Source organism: Echiichthys vipera (genome assembly GCF_963691815.1).
Source record: "Echiichthys vipera genome assembly, chromosome: 20".
In the NCBI taxonomy this organism is placed as follows: domain Eukaryota; kingdom Metazoa; phylum Chordata; class Actinopteri; order Perciformes; family Trachinidae; genus Echiichthys; species Echiichthys vipera.
The window spans coordinates 13,948,290-13,968,329 of NC_139845.1; the positions used below are offsets into that span (position 1 = coordinate 13,948,290).

The 20,040-nt window shown below is 41.2% G+C and overlaps 2 protein-coding genes across 2 annotated transcripts; one reads left to right on the plus strand and one right to left on the minus strand.

Annotated features, from left to right (window-relative positions):
• The first annotated feature begins 244 nt into the window (after positions 1 to 244).
• stmp1 (short transmembrane mitochondrial protein 1) lies at positions 245 to 2,186 on the plus strand. The gene is made up of 3 exons (XM_083935588.1): positions 245 to 354; positions 662 to 715; positions 1,608 to 2,186. The coding sequence occupies exons 1-3, from the start codon at positions 340 to 342 to the stop codon at positions 1,677 to 1,679; spliced, it is 141 nt and encodes a 46-aa protein (XP_083791714.1). The 5' UTR covers positions 245 to 339; the 3' UTR covers positions 1,680 to 2,186.
• A 1,262-nt stretch (positions 2,187 to 3,448) lies between these two features.
• On the minus strand, positions 3,449 to 12,900 carry dhx57 (DEAH (Asp-Glu-Ala-Asp/His) box polypeptide 57). The gene is made up of 22 exons (XM_083934851.1): positions 12,761 to 12,900; positions 12,425 to 12,625; positions 11,382 to 12,283; positions 11,087 to 11,274; positions 10,839 to 10,960; positions 10,081 to 10,276; positions 9,792 to 9,916; positions 9,458 to 9,591; positions 9,286 to 9,340; positions 8,974 to 9,188; positions 8,762 to 8,878; positions 8,557 to 8,653; positions 8,092 to 8,265; positions 7,712 to 7,912; positions 7,200 to 7,476; positions 6,967 to 7,062; positions 6,779 to 6,862; positions 6,535 to 6,672; positions 5,754 to 5,828; positions 5,519 to 5,656; positions 5,234 to 5,434; positions 3,449 to 4,096 (listed from the first exon to the last, which is right to left on the minus strand). Exons 1-22 carry the CDS (start codon positions 12,865 to 12,867, stop codon positions 3,953 to 3,955), a joined length of 3,987 nt encoding a protein of 1,328 aa, XP_083790977.1. The 5' UTR covers positions 12,868 to 12,900; the 3' UTR covers positions 3,449 to 3,952.
• Between the last annotated feature and the right edge of the window lie 7,140 nt (positions 12,901 to 20,040).

Here is a 20,040-nt window from a genome sequence, read left to right on the forward strand (position 1 = left end):
TTCTGTCACCATATGTTAATGAGGTAGGAGGTCCCATTTATTCATGTATTTATTTATTAATTGTCTATTTGTTCCTGTATTCATTCATTTATACATTTATTTATGAATGTATTAGTTTATGGAGACCATAGACTGTATAAATGAATTCATTATGTGGTCTATGATTGAGACTTAAGTCATGTTTAGTCCTTAGAACTTGTTCTCTGAATATACCGCGATAGTCTATTTTCTCGCGCATGCGTATACACATTGTTGATTTCCTCCATCTAACCTTCTCTCCTAACTGCCTGAAGTCAGTAAGTTTTTGGTCTGCTGTTACCAACCCTTCGTTACTCCACCATGCTACCGTTTCTGGTGAGTTTATCATGCATGACAGCGACGTTTACCAAGTTGCTAAGAGATGCGAAACTAGCCTAGGTAACCGTGTAGCTAACGTGTTAGCATAACTTGACAAAACTCCTGACGGTGTTCACTGAAAATATCTACCATAACGTTTGTAAATAACGCTGAAAACTATGCGTCACTCAACATATATCTAGCAGTTAAACATATCACCTCATTCAAGTCATTTTAAGTAACGTTTATATGAAACACTGCGATGTTACTTTATCAGCAAGTCTAACATTTGGGCCTAAAATGACATTTGTTGTTTGTCTTCCAGGCTGGTTTTACCTTGGGAAATGTTGTCGGGATGTACCTGGCTCAAAACTATGAGGTAACGTTGTGTTTGTTGTGCAATGAAGAAAGCAACGAGTTATCTGTTGTCGTACCGACTAATCTCAATCACACAGTATAGAGACACACACACACAGAGTGTCCCAGACAGGTGCTTTTAAAAAAACAAACAAATGACGTACATCCGTTGTCAGTTTATTTGGTAGAAAAAAAGTAAAAACTGATGTGTTCTGTTTTTTCACATTCACAAATGTAAAATTCAGCAGTAGAAAACTAATAGTATGTTTTTTCTCCACCAGGCTGAACATTATATGTATTTGATTTCTGAATTCATCAACAGAAATGCTCTGAACACCTATGGACTCTAAATATCCGTACATAACATAGGAAACCTCTTGCAATGTTATTGTCATCTGTATATTTTTGTATGGTAATGTGTACCTTTCTGTATACTATGTACACTTTACCTATTTAAGGTTTAGACAACTGTCCTGCTAAAGTTCTTGTTGAAACTGTTTGAAAGAGGTCTTAATTCTACTTTATGTCACCATATTTAAAGGGTAGACAGTATTAGAAAGATCTCTAAAACAGTTGCAACAAAAACAACCCTCATGTAGGTATATAACTTATTGCAGGACCGGTGTATTAGTTTTAGCAAGGTGTACTGTGTACCCAATAAACAGGAAACTATGTATGTGCATTGAGAATTTAAAAAAAGCTATCAGAGATTCTTTAGGGTGACTGGAGTTTTGAAAATATGACTACATCTAAGTTTCCAATCGCGCCGCCCAACTGTAATTGTAGTTTAAAGTTTATTCTTATTTTTTTAATAGTAGGCCCGATGGGGAGTCGACCTAGACCCACCAGGTTTGCAATACACCGGGGGAAACCCTGAGATTGTATTATTGACAGAACTGCTTTTTCCTTTCTAGGTTCCCAACATAGCAAAGAAAATCGACGCCTTTAAGAAAGACGTTGAGGCCAAGAAGAAGCCCCCGGAGTGAACAAAGTGGGACCATGTCGCAAGCAAGAACAGATGTACTCTGGAGAGAAACTATTTATTTTATAGGGTTATGGTACAATGAGTGTACATTTGGTAAAATGATTGATGGAGACTTTCAACAGTGCCTGGAACCAGTATTTGTTTCTTCCCTTAGTTTTATAGGCTTGTTCTCATTGTAGCCTATTTTTATAAAGATACACTGTGCAAACACTGGATTTAAAGATTAAAACTTACTTGTGGGATCACTTTAAATCCAGTATCATGGCACTGTTGGCTGGCCTTTTCTAGGATGCACTGTGGTGCTTTTAACTTGCACATGAAGTTCATTATTTCCACCTTAGGTGTATAAAATGTTCTCTAAATTGATTATTATTAATAGTTTCTCCTGTTAAATATTTTTCTTTCACAAGCTTTCTGTGTCTCGTTAGCTGCCAAATGTTTTATGACCTTTGTGCAAACACAATTCTGAATCAGTCAGCTTACAATAAAGTTGCTGTTTATAAATATTCTCTGAAGTATAAAGTCTTTGCCTCATGAATGGAGTGGAGTTTTACTGGCATCATTTTGCAGTTCTGTATGAATTTGTGGAAGAAAAACAAATCATATCCTACTTGGTATACTTGGGCTGTCACTACAGGATGTGTCCACCAGATGGTGACATTAGCAAGGCAACTATCATTTGAACTAAAAGGGGGGAGAATTCACTTAGGTTTGGCAAATAAAAAATAGAATTTATTTTTTTTTCTTCTTCCGTTTTGTTTCCTTCTTTTTCTTCTTTTTATTTGAATTTGGCCATCCAAAGCCTCTGAACTCCAGACAGTCCACTGCATTGTGAGAAATGTAGTAGACATTTTCCATGGCTGCTGGGCTGAGCACGTCCACCGCTGTCTTTGTGGATTTGGCACTGGAGGACCTCTTTTTGGGTGTTTTTGGACTCCCGGTTTTCTTGGCGGGCCTTGAACTCTGGGACCTTGATTTCCTGGATTTGGTGGGCTTTGAAGAAAATACAAGTGGTTCATTTCTTTAAGGTTTGGACGTCTACATAGTACAGTATATTGAATAGCTTGGATAGCCTTGGTATATAATGTTACGTATTCTTTACCATAGTGAAAGATGCCACGGTCACTTCCAGTATGTTGAGAGATTATGTACCCAGCTGTAAAATGAGATGTGTACAGTAATTTGTATTTTTTTTCCTCAGATTAACACGATAATATAATAATATAATGGCAAGATAGAACCTAAAGTGCTTTCGCAAAACAGCTTTGACGCTTTAAATAGTCATAAATTAAAAATATATGCATATATCTTACCAGTTCAGGGCTTGGCACTGTTGTAAGTGGCAACTGAATGGCTTCAACTGGGACAGTGATACCCCATTTGTTTGCCCTGTTGTCGTAGAGACGGATCAGACTCGCTCATGAATGAAGGGGTTGGCCTCTCCCGCAAGCCTGTAAATTCTTTTGTTGCCCACAAGACGCAGCTTGGCCTCAAATACACAAAGCTTAACTAGAGATGAGTGCAAAAGGCAGCAGCATAGAATCAATAAAACAAAAGACAACAGCCGGCTCTTTTTGCTTCTTTTTTTAATTTTAGTAAAGGGGAATTCTCTTGCTAAGACAACAAGCTTTTAACTTCTTTGGCAATTCTCATCAAATTCTCCTGATTTTAAAAGCCCTTGCATTCACATTGTGAAAGTGTAGTTTTTGACATCACCGTTGACATTTCAATACATTCAGTGAATGTAAATCAGCCCAATATCATGCAGAAGCTCTTGGATCTCTCGATCATGCAATACAAATAAATATTCACAACCATAATAAGTATGCAGTCAGTGTGAGTATAAGGAATCCAATATGGATCCAAGAAACTTCGCAGTTGTGAGCGAGACACACACAACCCAAAATAAACTGCATATAAATGATATCTGACATCAAATTCAACAGTCAACTGTGTGCCACTTTACTGCACATACAGTAGTAGTATGGCATCGAAATAAACTAAAGACAATAAAGCAATAAAGGAGGCTTGTGGATCACCTGCATAGAGCCATATGTTTTTCTTTGAAGGTGAAATTTACTTAAAAAAAACCTTAATGCTATACAAATATTTACCAGCTTTTGACCCCGACTTCCCTAATTAATAGGGTAGTATGTATAATAACTTAGTGGCAGTGATGCAGGAGCAGACAGACATTTTTACTGCAGAGCTCCATGCAGTTAAGCCCCTGAGGGTGACGAAAAGGGTTGAAAAGTGGGGCGTTAAGTAGCAGCACTACTGTGTGGAGATGAGCTGGACTATCATGTGGATGATGCGGGAGCCGCGGGGGCAGCTGCACAGGTCCATGCTCGGGTTCCTGATTTTGTCCTCCAGCAGCTGGTCCAGCTCCCAGCGCAGCTCCTTCACCAGCTCAGCCACCTGGGTAACATGCATATTCACACAGCCACATTTTAGTTTTCACTTTTGTTTGCCACATACAGTCACTTTGTTGTTTCAGTTATGTTCTTGTTTTTTTTACCAACATAAATAAACAGTCATTATAATTCAGCTCATGTGAATGGGATTTTCCTTCTACTTTACCTTTGTGTTCGTTAACATGAATACTAATTACAGTAAACAAATACCATAGAATACCATTTGGATTATTATTATTATTATGCTTATTACTTAGAGTTTATGTGACAACATGTGCCACTGTAGTGCACTGTTTTAGAATCCTCAAAAAAGCACATTAGTCAATTTTACAAACAGCTTGTAAAAACAGCTTGTAATCATCCTTCACTGAGGTTTGAACAATACTTATTTATCATCAAAATACCACTTAACAGCTTTGTTATCATGATTCTAAATGATTTAAATGCCCCATATAATGCTAATTTTCAGGTTTATATGTGTATCTTGGGTTTCTGCTACAACATCCTGTTAAGATTGAAAAAAAAACAAATTTTCCACATATTGTGTCTGAATTTCTTTCGTCAAAACAAAGTTAACGCTTTTCTTTTGAATAGTCGCAATACAGAGAGACACAGAATATAAATATATAGGTATTTTGCTTGATTAATCATTTACATTTAAACACCATGTGGAAAGTCTTATCACCAAATTGCAGCAAAAACTCAGAAGCGAAACAGAAACACATCCAGTTTCCTTTTGAACTGCAGGAAAAGTATAATTGAGGCACTCTTCCCATCAGTCCTAGATTACGGTGATCTAATCTACAGACATGTTGCTGCTTCCACTCTCAAACCCCTAGAATCTACACCTGTATCTGTTCATCCATAAATCCCTTATCTGACTTTCACCACCCTCTAAAACAACTCTGTGCTACTAACTGTCTTATGCTTCAAGTCCCAGGGGTTTACTCTGAACTTGGACAATCTGCCTTTAGTTTTTGTGCATGTAACACACACAAATATCTGAAACACAGTCTTAAGATGGACATTCTCACTACCCCGGGACAATTAAAGACAATGGAGAACTTTCCTTATTCAGCAATTTGATCAGATTTTTGAATTTTCTCTTATGTACAAACACAATAGTAGTCCAGACCCTGACCTGATGAGAAGCAGCAGCAAATCGGATCCATCCATCATCGAGGGAGATGACAAACTCTCCCTTGTGCAGCTCCACATTCACCTGCCCTCCTCCAAACAGCACCAACGGGTAGACGGACACCATGCTGCAATCTCTGATGAAGACGCGGCTCGTCTTCACCTTCTCATGGTAAACCAGGTATGGGCTGTTGTAGTGGCGAACCTGGAGCACAAAGAAGAGTCTCAAGTGGCTTTCTCAGTTTTAACTAGTGCTTTTAAGACTATGCCTTTTCTCTTTAGATCTCACTGTGTAGTTGACGGATGACGGGTGTACGTGGACGAAGCCGTCGTCTTTGGTCACGTAGCGGAGCTCGTTGGCTTTGGGCTGCATCTTCATCGCTCCTTTGCTGGTCATCTTGTAGAAATTCCCCTGAGGAGCTCGTACCTGGAACAAAGGATCAAACACAGGAGCGTGAAGCCAAGTAGAGACAGTTTATACACTGGCTTCAGTTTCTTTTTCCAATGAAAGAATTAATTAACACCTGGACCACATTGGGATAGAGGGCGGCACAAAGCATGGCGGACATCAGCCGGATGTTGTCCGAGTTCAAGTTAGCCTGAAAAGGAATGACATTTATCAATATTTATAAATATTATCAGATTCTCTTAAGACTAAGATTAGAGTAACGGTGTGCTTACAAGCCGACTGAAATAAGCGTATACAATCGAAATAAACAGGGTTCCTACACCTTTTCCCATGTCAAATTCAAGCACTTTTCAAGCATTTCAAGGTGCATTTTCATGCTTTTCCAGGACCTTACAGCTGTAGTCAACTACATATATTTCTATACAGTACAATGCTCAGTATTCAATATACATATTATTGCACTTGTTCATCGCATTAAAATAGATGTTATTGTTCTATAAACGACCAACATGATGTTTTAAACGAAAGATTTCTACAGGACAACCAATGAAAGGAAAACTAACTCGACTAATAGAACAACAGAAATATGATCACCGAATATTCTGATTATCTCTTAAACATCAAGTCATTTTTTATGCAACAATGTCAGAAAATGCGGTTTTAAAATCTCTCATAAATGGAGATCTTCTTTTCTCTGTGTATCACGTCATCCCATATAAAATAAATTTCAACCGTTTCCAAGCACTTTACTTTTCAAACCTTGAAACCACCTCACTTAAATTCAAGTGTTTTCAAGGATTTCCAGCACCCGTACAAACCCTGAATTAATTCTCTATAAAAGGAACTGGACAGCTATATTGCACAACTCATAGAAAACCCTTCCACCAGTGTGTTACCTCGGGGCCAGTGGCCTCCAGAACACCATCGGTGCCTTTAGAGCACATACGCTCTATAATCCTGGCCCTCAGTCCCTCCTTGATGAAGCCAATGTCAGACAGCAGCTCGGCAAACTGCCTCTTCAGACTGGCGATCTCCTGCACAGGTCGCAACACACATTAGTTAAGAAATGTTTGTGTATTTATTTTTATTTCTATTTTTTATTTGAGAATGTATTAGGTGCTTCAAACAACATTGCCTCACCTGTAAGCCTCGCCAAGACAGAAAGTTCTCCCTGCAGTAACGGAAGCCGGCCTGGTGGCCATTCTTCGCAGCACAGCACCATCCCTACAAGAGAGGGAAAATCTATCACATCTAAAATTTGATAGCTACAACATTTATTCATATAAATGCTGTTTTTTCACAAGTTTTCCACAAAGATAAGTCAGTACCTTGTACGCCTGTAGTAAAGCTAGATGGTCACTACTGGCCAAGGCAAAGGCGAGCTTCTTCTCATTGGCTTCCTCTCGATGATCCCATGGAGACACCTGGAAAACACACCAATTAAACAGTGTATTTCTCTATAAGAAGACACTATTGATGAATGTGGGTTCTTCTCTGTTAAAAATTAAACACAAAGATCAAGAAGCTGGCTAGGGACACACAGTGGCAAGCGGTATCTTACAAATGGTGATTTGAAGGCCAGACTGGCGGCGATGGTTAGAGCTGGGTCGAGGCAACGGAAGATGGCACCGAACAGCATGAGTTTCCCGATGCGCACGTCGACGGGCAGGCAGGCCAGATGGTAGCCGAGCGGGGTCAGTTTCTCATCTGCGGTTAGAGCTCCAAGGTCCTGCAGGCGCTGCTTGGCTGCATCCAAGCTTCCCATGGCGGGGGGCTCGATGAGCCGAGAGAACACAGACTCCAGCGTCCGCTCAGCAAACACGTCCAGGATCTTGATTCTGTTGGAGAGATGGGAAACGAGTTCTGTAAATACATGGGGAGATATTGCTTTGCATACCTTAAAATCCAACATGGTGCTACAGGTAAGTCCTCTCTGTTAAGAAGACCTTATTTCCATAGTCCTGTACTTTTTCCTCAGTAAACCAGTTTCTCCTCCATTTCCAAGCATGCCATGTCAAACAAACCTCTATAATTTGCATTCACAGAGACAGAAAATCAAACAGATGGATCTACCGGAGGCAGAGCTGCTCCAGAGGCACTCTCTGGATCTCAGGCAGCTGTTGCTCAGCCAGCTGGTGTTGGAAACAGTGGCTGGTGAAGAGATGGAAGCAGACGCCCGAGGCCACGCGACCCGCTCGACCCCTTCTTTGCAGAGCGTTGGCCCGAGAAACCCACGAGTCCTCCAGGCTCTCCATGCTTTTAGTCGCATCATACCTGAAAGTATAATTAAGAAGAAATGTAGATTTTAAAACAACAAGTTGTGCAACACAATCCACGTCACATCAGTTATATAAGCATAAGTGTGTTTTATTGTGTGTGGTAACAAAAATGAACATACAGTTAATCCAAAGAAGCAACATAATATCTGTTGACGTTTCCATACACAAGGTTACCTTTTCTCCTTCATCTTGCCAGAGTCGATGACATATACCACGTCGTCAATGGTTACAGAGGTCTCAGCAATGTTGGTGGAGATGATAATCTTGGTAACACCTTCTGGCGGCCGGCTGAAGACTGCCTGCTGCTCCTCATTGGACAAGGTTGAGTGGAGTGGGTACACCTCACATCTAATGAGGGGAAATACATCGACATTAGTTAGCATTCGACTAGTAGAGTGTTGAGCCACTTGACTATTTCCATTTCATAAAAAAAAGTGTTTTTTTTTTTAAAAAGGTAAGGTTTCATACCAATAGATTTTGTACAATACTAAAATTGTATTGTACTGTAAGAATGTGTAACATAAACCACAAATCAATCAAGAAATGAACGGTTACACCAGAAAGGATAAAAAAGAAAAATGCCCCAGAGCATGAATAATGCACACCAACAATAATAGGAATTGAAGTTTAGACACAGACCTTTTGGCTCCCCTGTTGTTGAACATCCTGTTGGACTTAAGCTGCTCATATAGCATCTTGATCTCAGCCAGGCCTGGCAAAAACACCAGCACCGCACCTGGATACAGAAACAAAAATGTTACACCAACAAAGTCCAAATCCACACTGAAACTTTTGTGTTTTGAATTCACCTCAACTCAACTGAGTACATGTGGGTGATTCTAACCTGCAGGGTAATTGTGTTTTCCATCTACAATCCACTCCAGCAGGCTCTCCACCAGGTCCATGTTGATCTTGTCCAGGTCCATTGCAGCAATAGTCTTCAGCACAGACTTCTTAGTGTCTGCGGCGAAATAAAAATGTTTCATGCATTCACAGGCAGCAACACTTTACTTTTAAGAGATCAGTCCAGTTTTATGAAGCCTGTTCTTAACTCACCTTTATATCTGATTGTGAGATCCTGCAGGCTGAGCTGCTGGTCTGGAATGGAGTCTTTGACAAAGTCCTTCTTACAGAGAGACATGAAGTTCCACATGTCATCATCCAAGTCGTCCACCACGTCCCTTTGCCCTCCTTTGCTCACTCGTCCACTCGTGGAGGACGAATTTTGTTTCCCTGAGCGCATGTAAGGGCTGCCATCCTCGATGACATAGCTGGGAAAATAAATTCAAGTGACTTGAGTTGATTACTGAGACGAAAAACTTATATAATCCTTACACATTTCTTGAGACAAATATATATACGACTCACCGGGTTTTAGCAAGGGCATCTTCAAGGAAAAACTGGTCGACGGGAAAAGTACGACCTGAAATGAGCAAAATTCACTGAGTGGGGATAAAAGCGACCAATGGAATGCAATGTCTGAGTTAAACATGCAATATGACGACCATGTTTAAAACAGACCCCACAAGTGGCTAATCACCTGGTATGTGTACAGTGGGACAGTTGTAAAAATAGTCAGAGAAGAGGTTGGCATTAAGGGTGGCACTCATTAGAATGATCTTCAGGTCTGGCCTCTGCATGATCAGGTCTTTTAACACCAACAGCAGGAAGTCACTGACAAAGAAAAGAAGAAAGAGATGACAGTGACCAAGAAACCAGCTACAGGGGAAAAAGTTGCAAATATTATTTACTAATTTAAAAAGATAACATCTGACATGGACTAGAGTGTAAAAGGTATTGATTGACACAAAAAGAAGAGTGTGAATGCCCACTTGCTGTACCATACAGTCTGGGAGTAAGCTACGTAATCTCACCTCTCCTCCGTCCGCTCGTGCACCTCATCCACGATGACGTGCGTGACGCCTTTGAGATCTGCCTCGCCCTCCAGTCTTCTGAGTAACACGCCTGTGGTGCAGTACAGCAGTCTGGTGGCAGACGTCTGACAGAAGAAAGTAATATGAGAGGTAGAAGTCATTATTTTGCACTATAAGGCTTCATATTTTTAGGATAGGACTTGGAATATGTTGTGTTTATTTCTAAGTAACTAAAAATGTATGACTTAAAATCCTGCGTGCTAGATGTACATGGTCATTTTGCCCGTACCCTAACACTCTCCAGGCGGATCTGGTAGCCCACTGAGTTGCCCAGACACTCTGCACGCTCCTGTGCCACTCTCTGGGCCACAGAGATGGCAGAGATGCGGCGTGGCTGAGTACAAATGATGTTGACCACCTGATCTGCTGGACCATTTAACGAGGCGTCCAGAATGAACTGAGGGATCTGTGTGGTCTTACCACACCTGCAGAGAAGAAACAAATATCCAACAGAATCATATTAGTTACAGACTAGATATTTGCTTGACTCAAGCCTCTTTATTGGGTTTTTAATTATTTAAAGATCAGAATGTCTGTGAAATAGTTTTTAAAACAACACATCATATATTAAGAATATTTGTAATGATAGGGTATAAAATATGGATTTAGTCACTTGCTGATCACGTAGTAGGAAAGTACTAAGGACCCGAATGTTATGTCAAGTTACAATTTATATACAGTATATATATATATATATATATATATATATATATATATATAAACATTTTTTTCTTTTAAAGCCACTTCAAATTTTCTATACACCCTTGACTATAACCAAATCATATTTGTATAAATAACATTGCCCATTTCCATTATTGAGTTGGACTTAAAGTTAGTTTCAGACAGAGGGTGATTAAAGGTTTATCCGGACAGATAGTATGAGTAGAATAATGTGTTTCTTGAAAATTAAAGCATGTAAATGTTGTAAATGTTCTAGTAGTAATAGCATAATATGTCTGTCTTAACGCTGTCGTGTGTGTGACCCACCCAGTCATGCCACTGACAACCAGCACCTGGCACTGATCTAACAGCTGGAGGATGTTTTCTTTCTCTTGCCAAGCTGGCAGTTTCCTCCTCTGCTCCAACATGGATCTGAAACGCCCGGATGACTGCGTAAGCAGAAGGATGATAGAACAACAATGCGTTAAAATACATATATCACATTAGAGAGGCTGTAAGAGAGTACGATACAATGTAAAAATGTTACTTCTTAATCAAATGCAGTCTCCTTTTACCTGTTTGTTTTTAAACTCTCTGCACAGTTTGCCATTTTCTTTCAGTAGGTTGTCTATCTTTAGGTTGTGCTTAGTCACCATTTTCTTCCTCAGATTGACATAACTCTCAGTCTTGACTTCAACAGCATCATCATCATCATCGTCCTCATCCTTCTCATCCAGCTTCTCTGCCTCTTCGGTCTCTTTCACTTTAAAGACAGTTGGGATTTCAACTTATATACACATAAATACAGTGTTGATCTCCATTTGGTAAATAGAGATAAATAATATAAAGCAAATAATCTCGGTGACTCACGATCTATGGGCCTCTGGTTGGTGGGTGGAGCAGTCCTTCTGCTGTTGGTGTGATTACTACCATTGGTACTAGTACACCTACTTTCCTCAGAAGCATTGCTCCTCATACTCTTACTCGTTGCCATGGCAAGAGAGGGTGGAGGAAGCACCACAACCGGTGGTGGCGTGCTGTATTTGTGATGACTGGCAGCCAGCAGTTCCTTCATGGTAGTTTCATCCTCACATAAGGTGATCAGAGTGTAAACAACAGGCTCGCTGCTCTTTGCTGCAGCCAACGCTTCTCCAAACAATCTTTCAGTCACGCTGAGCCTCCCTGCAGCGCTGAAAGACTCGTCACTGGTGCTGAAGGCGACTATCGGTGCCTGAAACGGGTAACGGTTTCCCTTGGGGAAACGGACCTCTAGTTCATACTCGGGAGGAGAATAGCTGCTGAAGCCAGGCTGGCTCGGGCCCTTCGGGTCGGGGGAACCAGCCCCAGATCTCCCTGTAGTGGGGAGCTGGTGCTTGAACTTGCATTTGTCCCCAAAGCGGCAGCCTTGCCCTTTCATGAAGAATCGGCAGACATCACGGATGTTAACGGCTCCTCCCCCACCTCGACTCACGGCTTGCCTGACATTTTTGGCAGAGTCTGAGATGAATGAGAGGTCCATGGTAACTGTCCAGACACTATTGGCAATACGCTCACTGAAGCGCTCTCCATAAATGGCAGTTAGAGCCAGAGCTTCCTCCTGCCTCTGGCTCAAACAATCATCCATAGGCACCCTTTCAAGGCCGTCAGGGGAAACTTCTTTTTTGCCGTAGCGCTCACTAAAAACTTGGCGGAGAAGCTGTTCCAAAGTGGCCCCGAGTTCCCCTTCACCAGACTCCAACGCCTGCTTGCCACGCTCCCTATCAAACCCATACCTATACAAAGAAAAGATGATGAAACAGAGGAAATATTCACCAGTTTTTTAGGTTCCTGACAGCAAAGCCGCAAAACCACTGACTTTAGATCAAATGCGAGTTAACTGTCAACTCAAAAAAAAAGAACAATCTGTACATCACCTGCAGAGTTTTCCTATGGCAAATAAGGAGATGACAGGTTCAGGGGTGGGCCGGTCATCATCAGACTCAGTCTCATATGCTGGGCTCTCTGCCCTCCCCACAGGCTCATCATTAGTGGCCCAAAACTGGCCTTCTTCACGGGGGTCTAACTCATCAAATTCCTCCTCCTCTTCTCCCCCGGAATAATCAGAATCAGATTCACTGAGACAGAGATGATGACATGTGTTGAAAGTAGACTTGCAGAGGAAAAACCTCACTTAAGTGTTGACAGTTAGTCTCTGTCAAAAGATAAAGGGGTGCAGCATATTTAACGTTTATTTAGTAGAATGTACTTACTCATAAGGCTCATCAAAGTCCTGGGTCTGCAGATTCCGCAGAAGCTCCTTGAGTTGTTCTTGGTTCTCATTAGTCATGAAGATCTTCTGCATAGGCATGGTGCTCATCTCCGACCTGATGCCGTCACCTGGCTTTGGGCTTGTTCGTGTCCTCGCAAGGGACCTTGGGAGATCCTTGCCCCTGCTTATCCCCCCGCCTCTTCTGTCCCTGTCTTGATCTCTACCCCCCCTTCCTCGACCTCCATCTCTACCTCCCTCCCTGCCACCACCACGGCCGCTACCACGGCCGCCACGGCCGCCACCACCATCCCGACTGCCACCTCCGCCTCGTCCTCTACTAGGTCTGAAGACAAAGCCGGGTAAACAGAGAGGGAACAGGAGAGACGCGGGTAAAAGCAGGAAATCAGCACACTGTGATAAAAGTTTAAAATCTGATAATTAATTCCATCACTATGAATGTGTACCTGCTGGGACGAGAGGGTCCAAAATCAAGGCTGAAATCATCTTCGTCATCCCAGCAACAAGCTGCTCCTTTCTTGCTTCCACCTCCGCCACCTCCTCCTCCACCGCCGCCGCCACCACCTCCTCTTCCTCCTCCTCTTGGCTTGTTAAACTTTCCCCCTCCTCTGTTGGGCTTCCCACCTCTTCTCCTTGCACTCATTTCTCTGTTAAAACACATATGGACAGTTTCATCTGCATTTTAAAGCAGTCTTGCTTAAAAGTATCAACACATCAGGTATTGCTTAAAATACACAGCTGTTATGCCACAGTATACTCACCTTCAGTCAGTGTTCTTTCATAGCAGCAACCGATCTGTGAAGATGCATAACAAGCTTAGTTTGAATGAATCTTCTGAGCCCTGGGAGTAAACACAATAATCTCAGATACACCAGAGAGAGAGAGAGAGCTGCTAGTTGCGAACCGGGGAAGAGCAGGCGGCTACTGTACATCCGCTGCAGTGCACAGAGTCGCAAAGATCTGTGAGCAATGAGATGGTGGCTGACACACACAGCGCTGGTGGCTACAATTATGCAATGAAGCGGAGCATGGTGACTAACAACACAACCAGGGCGACATTTAACTCTACGTCAGACTGGCTGACACGCAGTGTGTTTTTGTTAGTAAGTTACAAAGGAACAGGGTGTAACTGGTGTGAGCAATAGCGTGGTATTGTGTCGCATACTGTGGCACGCCGGTCACTGAAGTGTATCAGGCTTCAGCTAGCTAACAAGCTAACAGCGAGCAGGCTCGCTCCTTACTTCTGATTTGACAAGCTAATGTTAGCAGAGAGAAGCTTTCTCACAGGTCAAGTCGAGAGGTTTGAATTCTTAAAAATACCATGAATATATAAACATATTTCACACAAGCGGTAGCGTATAAAAGTACTTGAAAAACTTCACTTTCATAACAAGTATGGACAAACCTGAGACAGCGGTTCCGACTACCGGTAGCCTGCCATCCTCTCATTGGTCGAAACTAAAGAGTTCAAAGTTTCTTTTCCGGTGTCCGCAAATTGTTCTAAATTTATTTTTCCATTTAAAAATAAAACCAAATTAAAGGCGACATATATTGTGCTAAACTACATGTTTACACATTTCAAGAATAACGCCAAAAATATTTTTTTAAAAGCATATTTCTTTTAAAAAGTGGGCAGGGCTGCACCAAATCTTGTAACCATGGCAACTTCAGTTTGCGTCGCGCTGCCTCCCCATAGTGCCAGAAAGAGGACTGACTACCAGGACAGTTTCTTTGTATGTAGGGTAGGTTGGTGAACACATATAGCACGACTTTTTCTTGTGTCATTTTCACACATTTGTAATCGAGTTGTTTGACTTTTCACACTCCATAATTGGCCGATACACCGCGTTTCCTGTCTTCTGACAACTATCAGCTGGGGGAAGCTGTCACGGATGACTGGTGGGGAATGCGAAGAACACAAACACAACTCCTTCTGTCCTTCCAATCTGCTCTAATTGTGTATCAATTTCACTTTCAGACAATAAGGAAAGTGATTATTTAAGAACTCAAGGTAAATATCCAAGTTTCATACCTGCAAATGTTGCATGTTCATCTTGTTAGATGGGGTGCTTAGGCTAAATATGCATATTTGTTTACAGGGGAAGAAGAACCTATAGAGGTATCCTACATTTTCCCCAATGGTGACATATATGGTAAGCCACATGAGTGATAACTAATAATGCAGCATTTAAAATAGGCTACAGTGTCTTGACAAGTGTGGTCAACATATCTTCTCTACAGAGGGGGAGTGCAGCAGGTCTGCATCTGGGGTGATGATGAGGAGCGGCACTGGTCAACACACTTCAGCAGGGGGCATTGTATACACTGGAGAGTGGCTGGAAGACAAAGTATGCATCTACTATGTGTGTACTTGACTTCTTCTGATGTCTGTATGGTTGTATTTGCCCTGTGGTTGACCATACGTGATTGTACTCTCTGTCACAGATGCATGGCAGAGGGACCCTGCAGCATCCCTCTGGTGCACTTTATGAAGGCGAATTCAAAGACAACATGTACCACGGCACAGGAACATACACATTCCCAGACGGCTCTACTTACAAAGGTCACTTTCATAAGAACAGGTAAAGGGCAAGCCATTTTTGGCACTTTCTAAACAGAGCCATGTCCTCGTAGGAGTTTCCAAATGATTATACCGTAAGACTGTGGTCATCATTCATCATTGAATACTACTTCTTTCTCATTGCATCCAATGCATTTCACTGGACCGGCAATTTTTTTTTTCAGGAAAATATTTAGGCTAAATTGGACATGGGGTGTGTGCTATGGGCTGTATTCCTTGATTTAAAGAACGCATACAGTTAATCATGAGTTTCTAATGACCTAATGTAATTGATAAACTTATACAGCCCGAAAACAAGGTGTTCATATAGACCAGGGGTCTACAACCTTTACTATCAAAAGAGCCATTTTACCCCCTCTTCCCCCAATTAAAATTTGTCTGGAGCCACAAAACATATTTGATGTCAAAGCTTACAAAGGTTTATATATAATTATATGATATATTAAAAAAATAATGTTTGTTGCATTTACAAAATTATAGAACGAAAAAAAAAGAAAACTGTTGACATTTTATCCCTAATATTACCTGTTATAAAAAATGTTGTTTGCTAATTTCTCACCAAGTATCAAGCCTACAGGTAAGCCATCATCACTTGAAAGCAAATCAATGTCCACGTCACTATTTTTGGGGGGGATTTATCCATGGTTAGAATGGGCCATAGACGTAGGATGTGATGCATATTTTAGTTTCATAGAATATTTTATTAAAAATCCCCTTGAACTCCAAAATAACAGGTGTTCCCTCTGAAAGATTGTCTACTGTGCAAAAAAGCCCATGTTATGTATTTCCATGTTATTTTTTTGCAAAGCTAAAGGGATCCACTGAAAAAGCACGTAATGTTCATGCATGTGGCCCAAGAGCCGAGGGTTGCAGACCCCTGATGTAGACCATAAAATCTCACAAATGGTTGACAATTACGTTGGTGTACCCTAAGGGTTAACGTAGGGTTTTCTGTTATTTAGAGTATATGTTAATTACTGTGCACTGTGCCTTTTTAAATAAATAAACATAATTAATGTGCAGTGGTTCAGGTTAGCCCTCTTAACCAGAAAAAAGCAAGGCTCCAGTTTTACTAAAGCAATTAGTGGTTAGTGCAACTTAATATGACATGTGCCACTTACATTGTAATACATTTTAGCCATGTCAATCCTTGTTTCCAATATTTCCTTTAAATTTCCCCTTAAGCGGTTTAAAAGTTGGATAAAATGTTTTATTCAGTATGAACATGCTATTTTGAGGGGAAATATTGGGACCAAATACTTGGATGTTTTAATATTTAGTTTGCTTTATGGCCATACACTTCTTTAAATTGTAAGATAGTTGATGTCTTAACCGGTGTGTTCCAGGTTGGAAGGAGACGGGGCATTCACTAACGCGCAGGGGCTGGTTTGGACGGGGGAGTTCCATGGCAAAGCAGCGCTGGGCCTGAAAATGCAGCACAACATATAGGGAAACAGTGCATTCTTTTACATCACTGTATATGTTCTACATGGACAATAAACCCTATTAGAAAAGACTAATCTAAACATGTATAGGCTTTCACTTTATGTATGGCCTTTGTGGATGTGATCAATATATTTACTGTACAGATGGACCTGTTTCTGCACACACACACACACACACACACACACACACACACACACACACACACACACACACACACACACACACACACACACACACACACACACACACACACACACACACACACACACACACACACACACACACACACACACACACACACACACACACACACACACACACACACACACACACACACACACACACACACACACACACACACACACACACACACACACACACACACACACGTTACTTGCGCAAAACTTGAATTTTGACAAAGTTGTTATTCCGTCTATGATAAATCTGCATAATTTACGACTCATGTTGAAAAAAAACTCAACAAAACCCCCAACTATTTCCATTTCACGCTGCTTTTACCATATTTTGACTCCCATCATGGTGAAGGACATACAGGGCACTTTTACATCGTTACACCACCAGCAAATCACAAAAAAAGGAAAATGCACACGTCCCCTTCCACAACAGCTGTACCCGAATTGTTGGAACATTGACCCGAGGAAATGTGTGACGTGATATGAGTGTGTGGTCAGTTTGACCTTCAGTGTTGGTGGGTGTAAACGCAGACCCCCCTCAGCTAATGAATAATAACTTCAGAAACAATCACAACTGTTCAACATTGTTTAATATGCAACTCTGATAGTGTACTTTGTCATTCTATTGAATAATGCCTCTATGAATCTGTAATTGCACATACCCCTGAAAAAATTCAGTATTGAGTATTTCTCTTGACTCTACAGACATGGAAGTATGTGTGTAACAAAAACACATATATACCGTTGTAACACCGATAAATGCTAAACACTTCTGGCACAACACTGTACCAGATACATGAAACGGCTATTCTCACTGATTGTACAATTTTCAGGTAGAAAATAACATTTCTGTATTGCAAACCTTCGGTGGCGATTTGAATGAAAAAAAATCTTCCATATGATCATGAAGGCAACGACAATGAAATAAAAATAGAAAATGGCACTCAAAGTTTGGCACAAGATACAAAAAATACTTCTGAACTTGAAATGTCGCTGACATAAATAGACTCCAGATGAGTTATTGTGTTGAAATGAAAATACGCAGCCTGTGCAGTAAATGCTTCATGCTTCAGGTGTTATTCTCATGTAAGAATGTGATGATAAATGTGTATTCATCACTACAGGTAGTGAGCTAGATGATGGCAAGGAAGCTTTAAAACTTTTGCGATATATTATTTCTATAAACCTGAGAATCTATAAAGTATACAATATTATTTTTCAAAGATACGCCTTCCTGAAGAAACAAACACCCTTATAATGCAGAACACTGACTTTGAGAGGGAAAAAGTACACTTCTCATTGTGCTGGAAACATCATTAGACAAATTCCACGTTCTAAATACCATATCTAAATGTGACTAAGTACTCAAAACTAAACAGTGGCCATGCACATTTCCACAGAGAAGCACAAAATTATTGTTCTATACAGAGCTAATAAATGACCGTCCTTGACCCCCTTGAGGCAAGCAGATAACAAAAGGGCGACCATGCTTTTTGTTTTCTGTGCTTGTTTGTGTGCTTCAGTTTCAGACATTTCCAGGAAAACCCTCCGCTAAGGTAGTTTGGACGTGAAAGGACGGATAAGGTGCAGTGAAGACAAATAAGGATAAAGAAAAAGCATAATTTTTGTGACACCTGTGTTCTTTCAAGTTCTCACCAAAGGCCACCATCGAGGAGGACAGTGGTTAACGGATTGTGCTGTTGGTCGGGCAGATAAGAGGGGGAGTCAGTGGGTGGATCAGCACAGGATGGTTCCATATAAAAGCTCAGGGAAGTGGATCCCCCCTAATTACCACAAGGGGCAACTATGAGCGCATTCCACATTCAACAAGATTTTTTTGTTTCAGGAGCAATGTTGAAGAGCACCCCACAGCCACCTCCCTGAGCTTTTTATGGGACCATAAAAGGCCTATATGTGAACATGAATAAATCCTGGACATCGTTACAGTTTTTGTTCTGTGATTTCTGCATGTATAATTCAAAAGATATCTGGAATAGTAAAGATTCTATACAAGTTGGTATTGTTAAAGATAAAAATAGGATTTGTTTCTTTCAGAAGATTCTTATAGTCTCATACTTCAAAACCCTCCTCCGCACATCTGCTCATAATGCACCGTTTGCTTTTTCATACTTTTAACATTCACAGAAAAACCCATACACTTACAGTTGGTAAAATCATTTTGCTTTTTTGGTTCCATATTAGGTGAAATTATGCAATTAGTGGAAATACGTTTGGACTATCAAAATGACCCTGTGGTTTTGCTTCCAAATCCCCCCCCCCCTTAGAAAATACATTAAAAAAACCTTCAAATCCATCACCCACAAACTACAACCCATCACCTACAGTAGGCTTTGTGTAAACAAAACAACAACAAAAAGGACATAAACTGATTAGAAATCATGTAAATGTACATCTTATCACAAAATGTTGAGCCACACACATTGCTAAAAATAAATAGGAAAACACCAGGGGGTCAAAAAGCACCAACATTATAAAAAAAGTGAAGAAGAAGATATTTTGGGGGTAGTACAACTGGCTGAAACAGTCTCCTGCTACAGCGGTTTCTTTTTTTAACTGCTACCTCTGTGCTTGCCTGTCACGTCCATGTGTGTTCACAGTAGTCATAGGCACATGTTAGCGTCAAGTGTGTGTGTGTGTGTGTGTGTGTGTGTGTGTGTGTGTGTGTGTGTGTGTGTGTGTGTGTGTGTGTGTGTGTGTGTGTGTGTGTGTGTGTGTGTGTGTGTGTGTGTGTGTGTGTGTGTGTGTGTGTGTGTGTGTGTGTGTGTGTGTGTGTGTGTGTGTGTGTGTGTGTGTGTGTGTGTGTGTGTGTGTGTGTGCGTGTGTGTGCGATATCTATTTGTGCCGAGCTCACAGTACGAAGCCCCACTTGTTTGTCAAATTTGCTCCGTTTTGCCCGTCATCCTCTCCCATCACTGGATAGCCTGGGAGGCGGCTTCTCCATCTCCCATCTTCTTTCTCTTCACCCTTCTCCACCCTCCACCGCCCCCGCCCCCACCCCAACCCCCTTTTCAGCGACCCTCT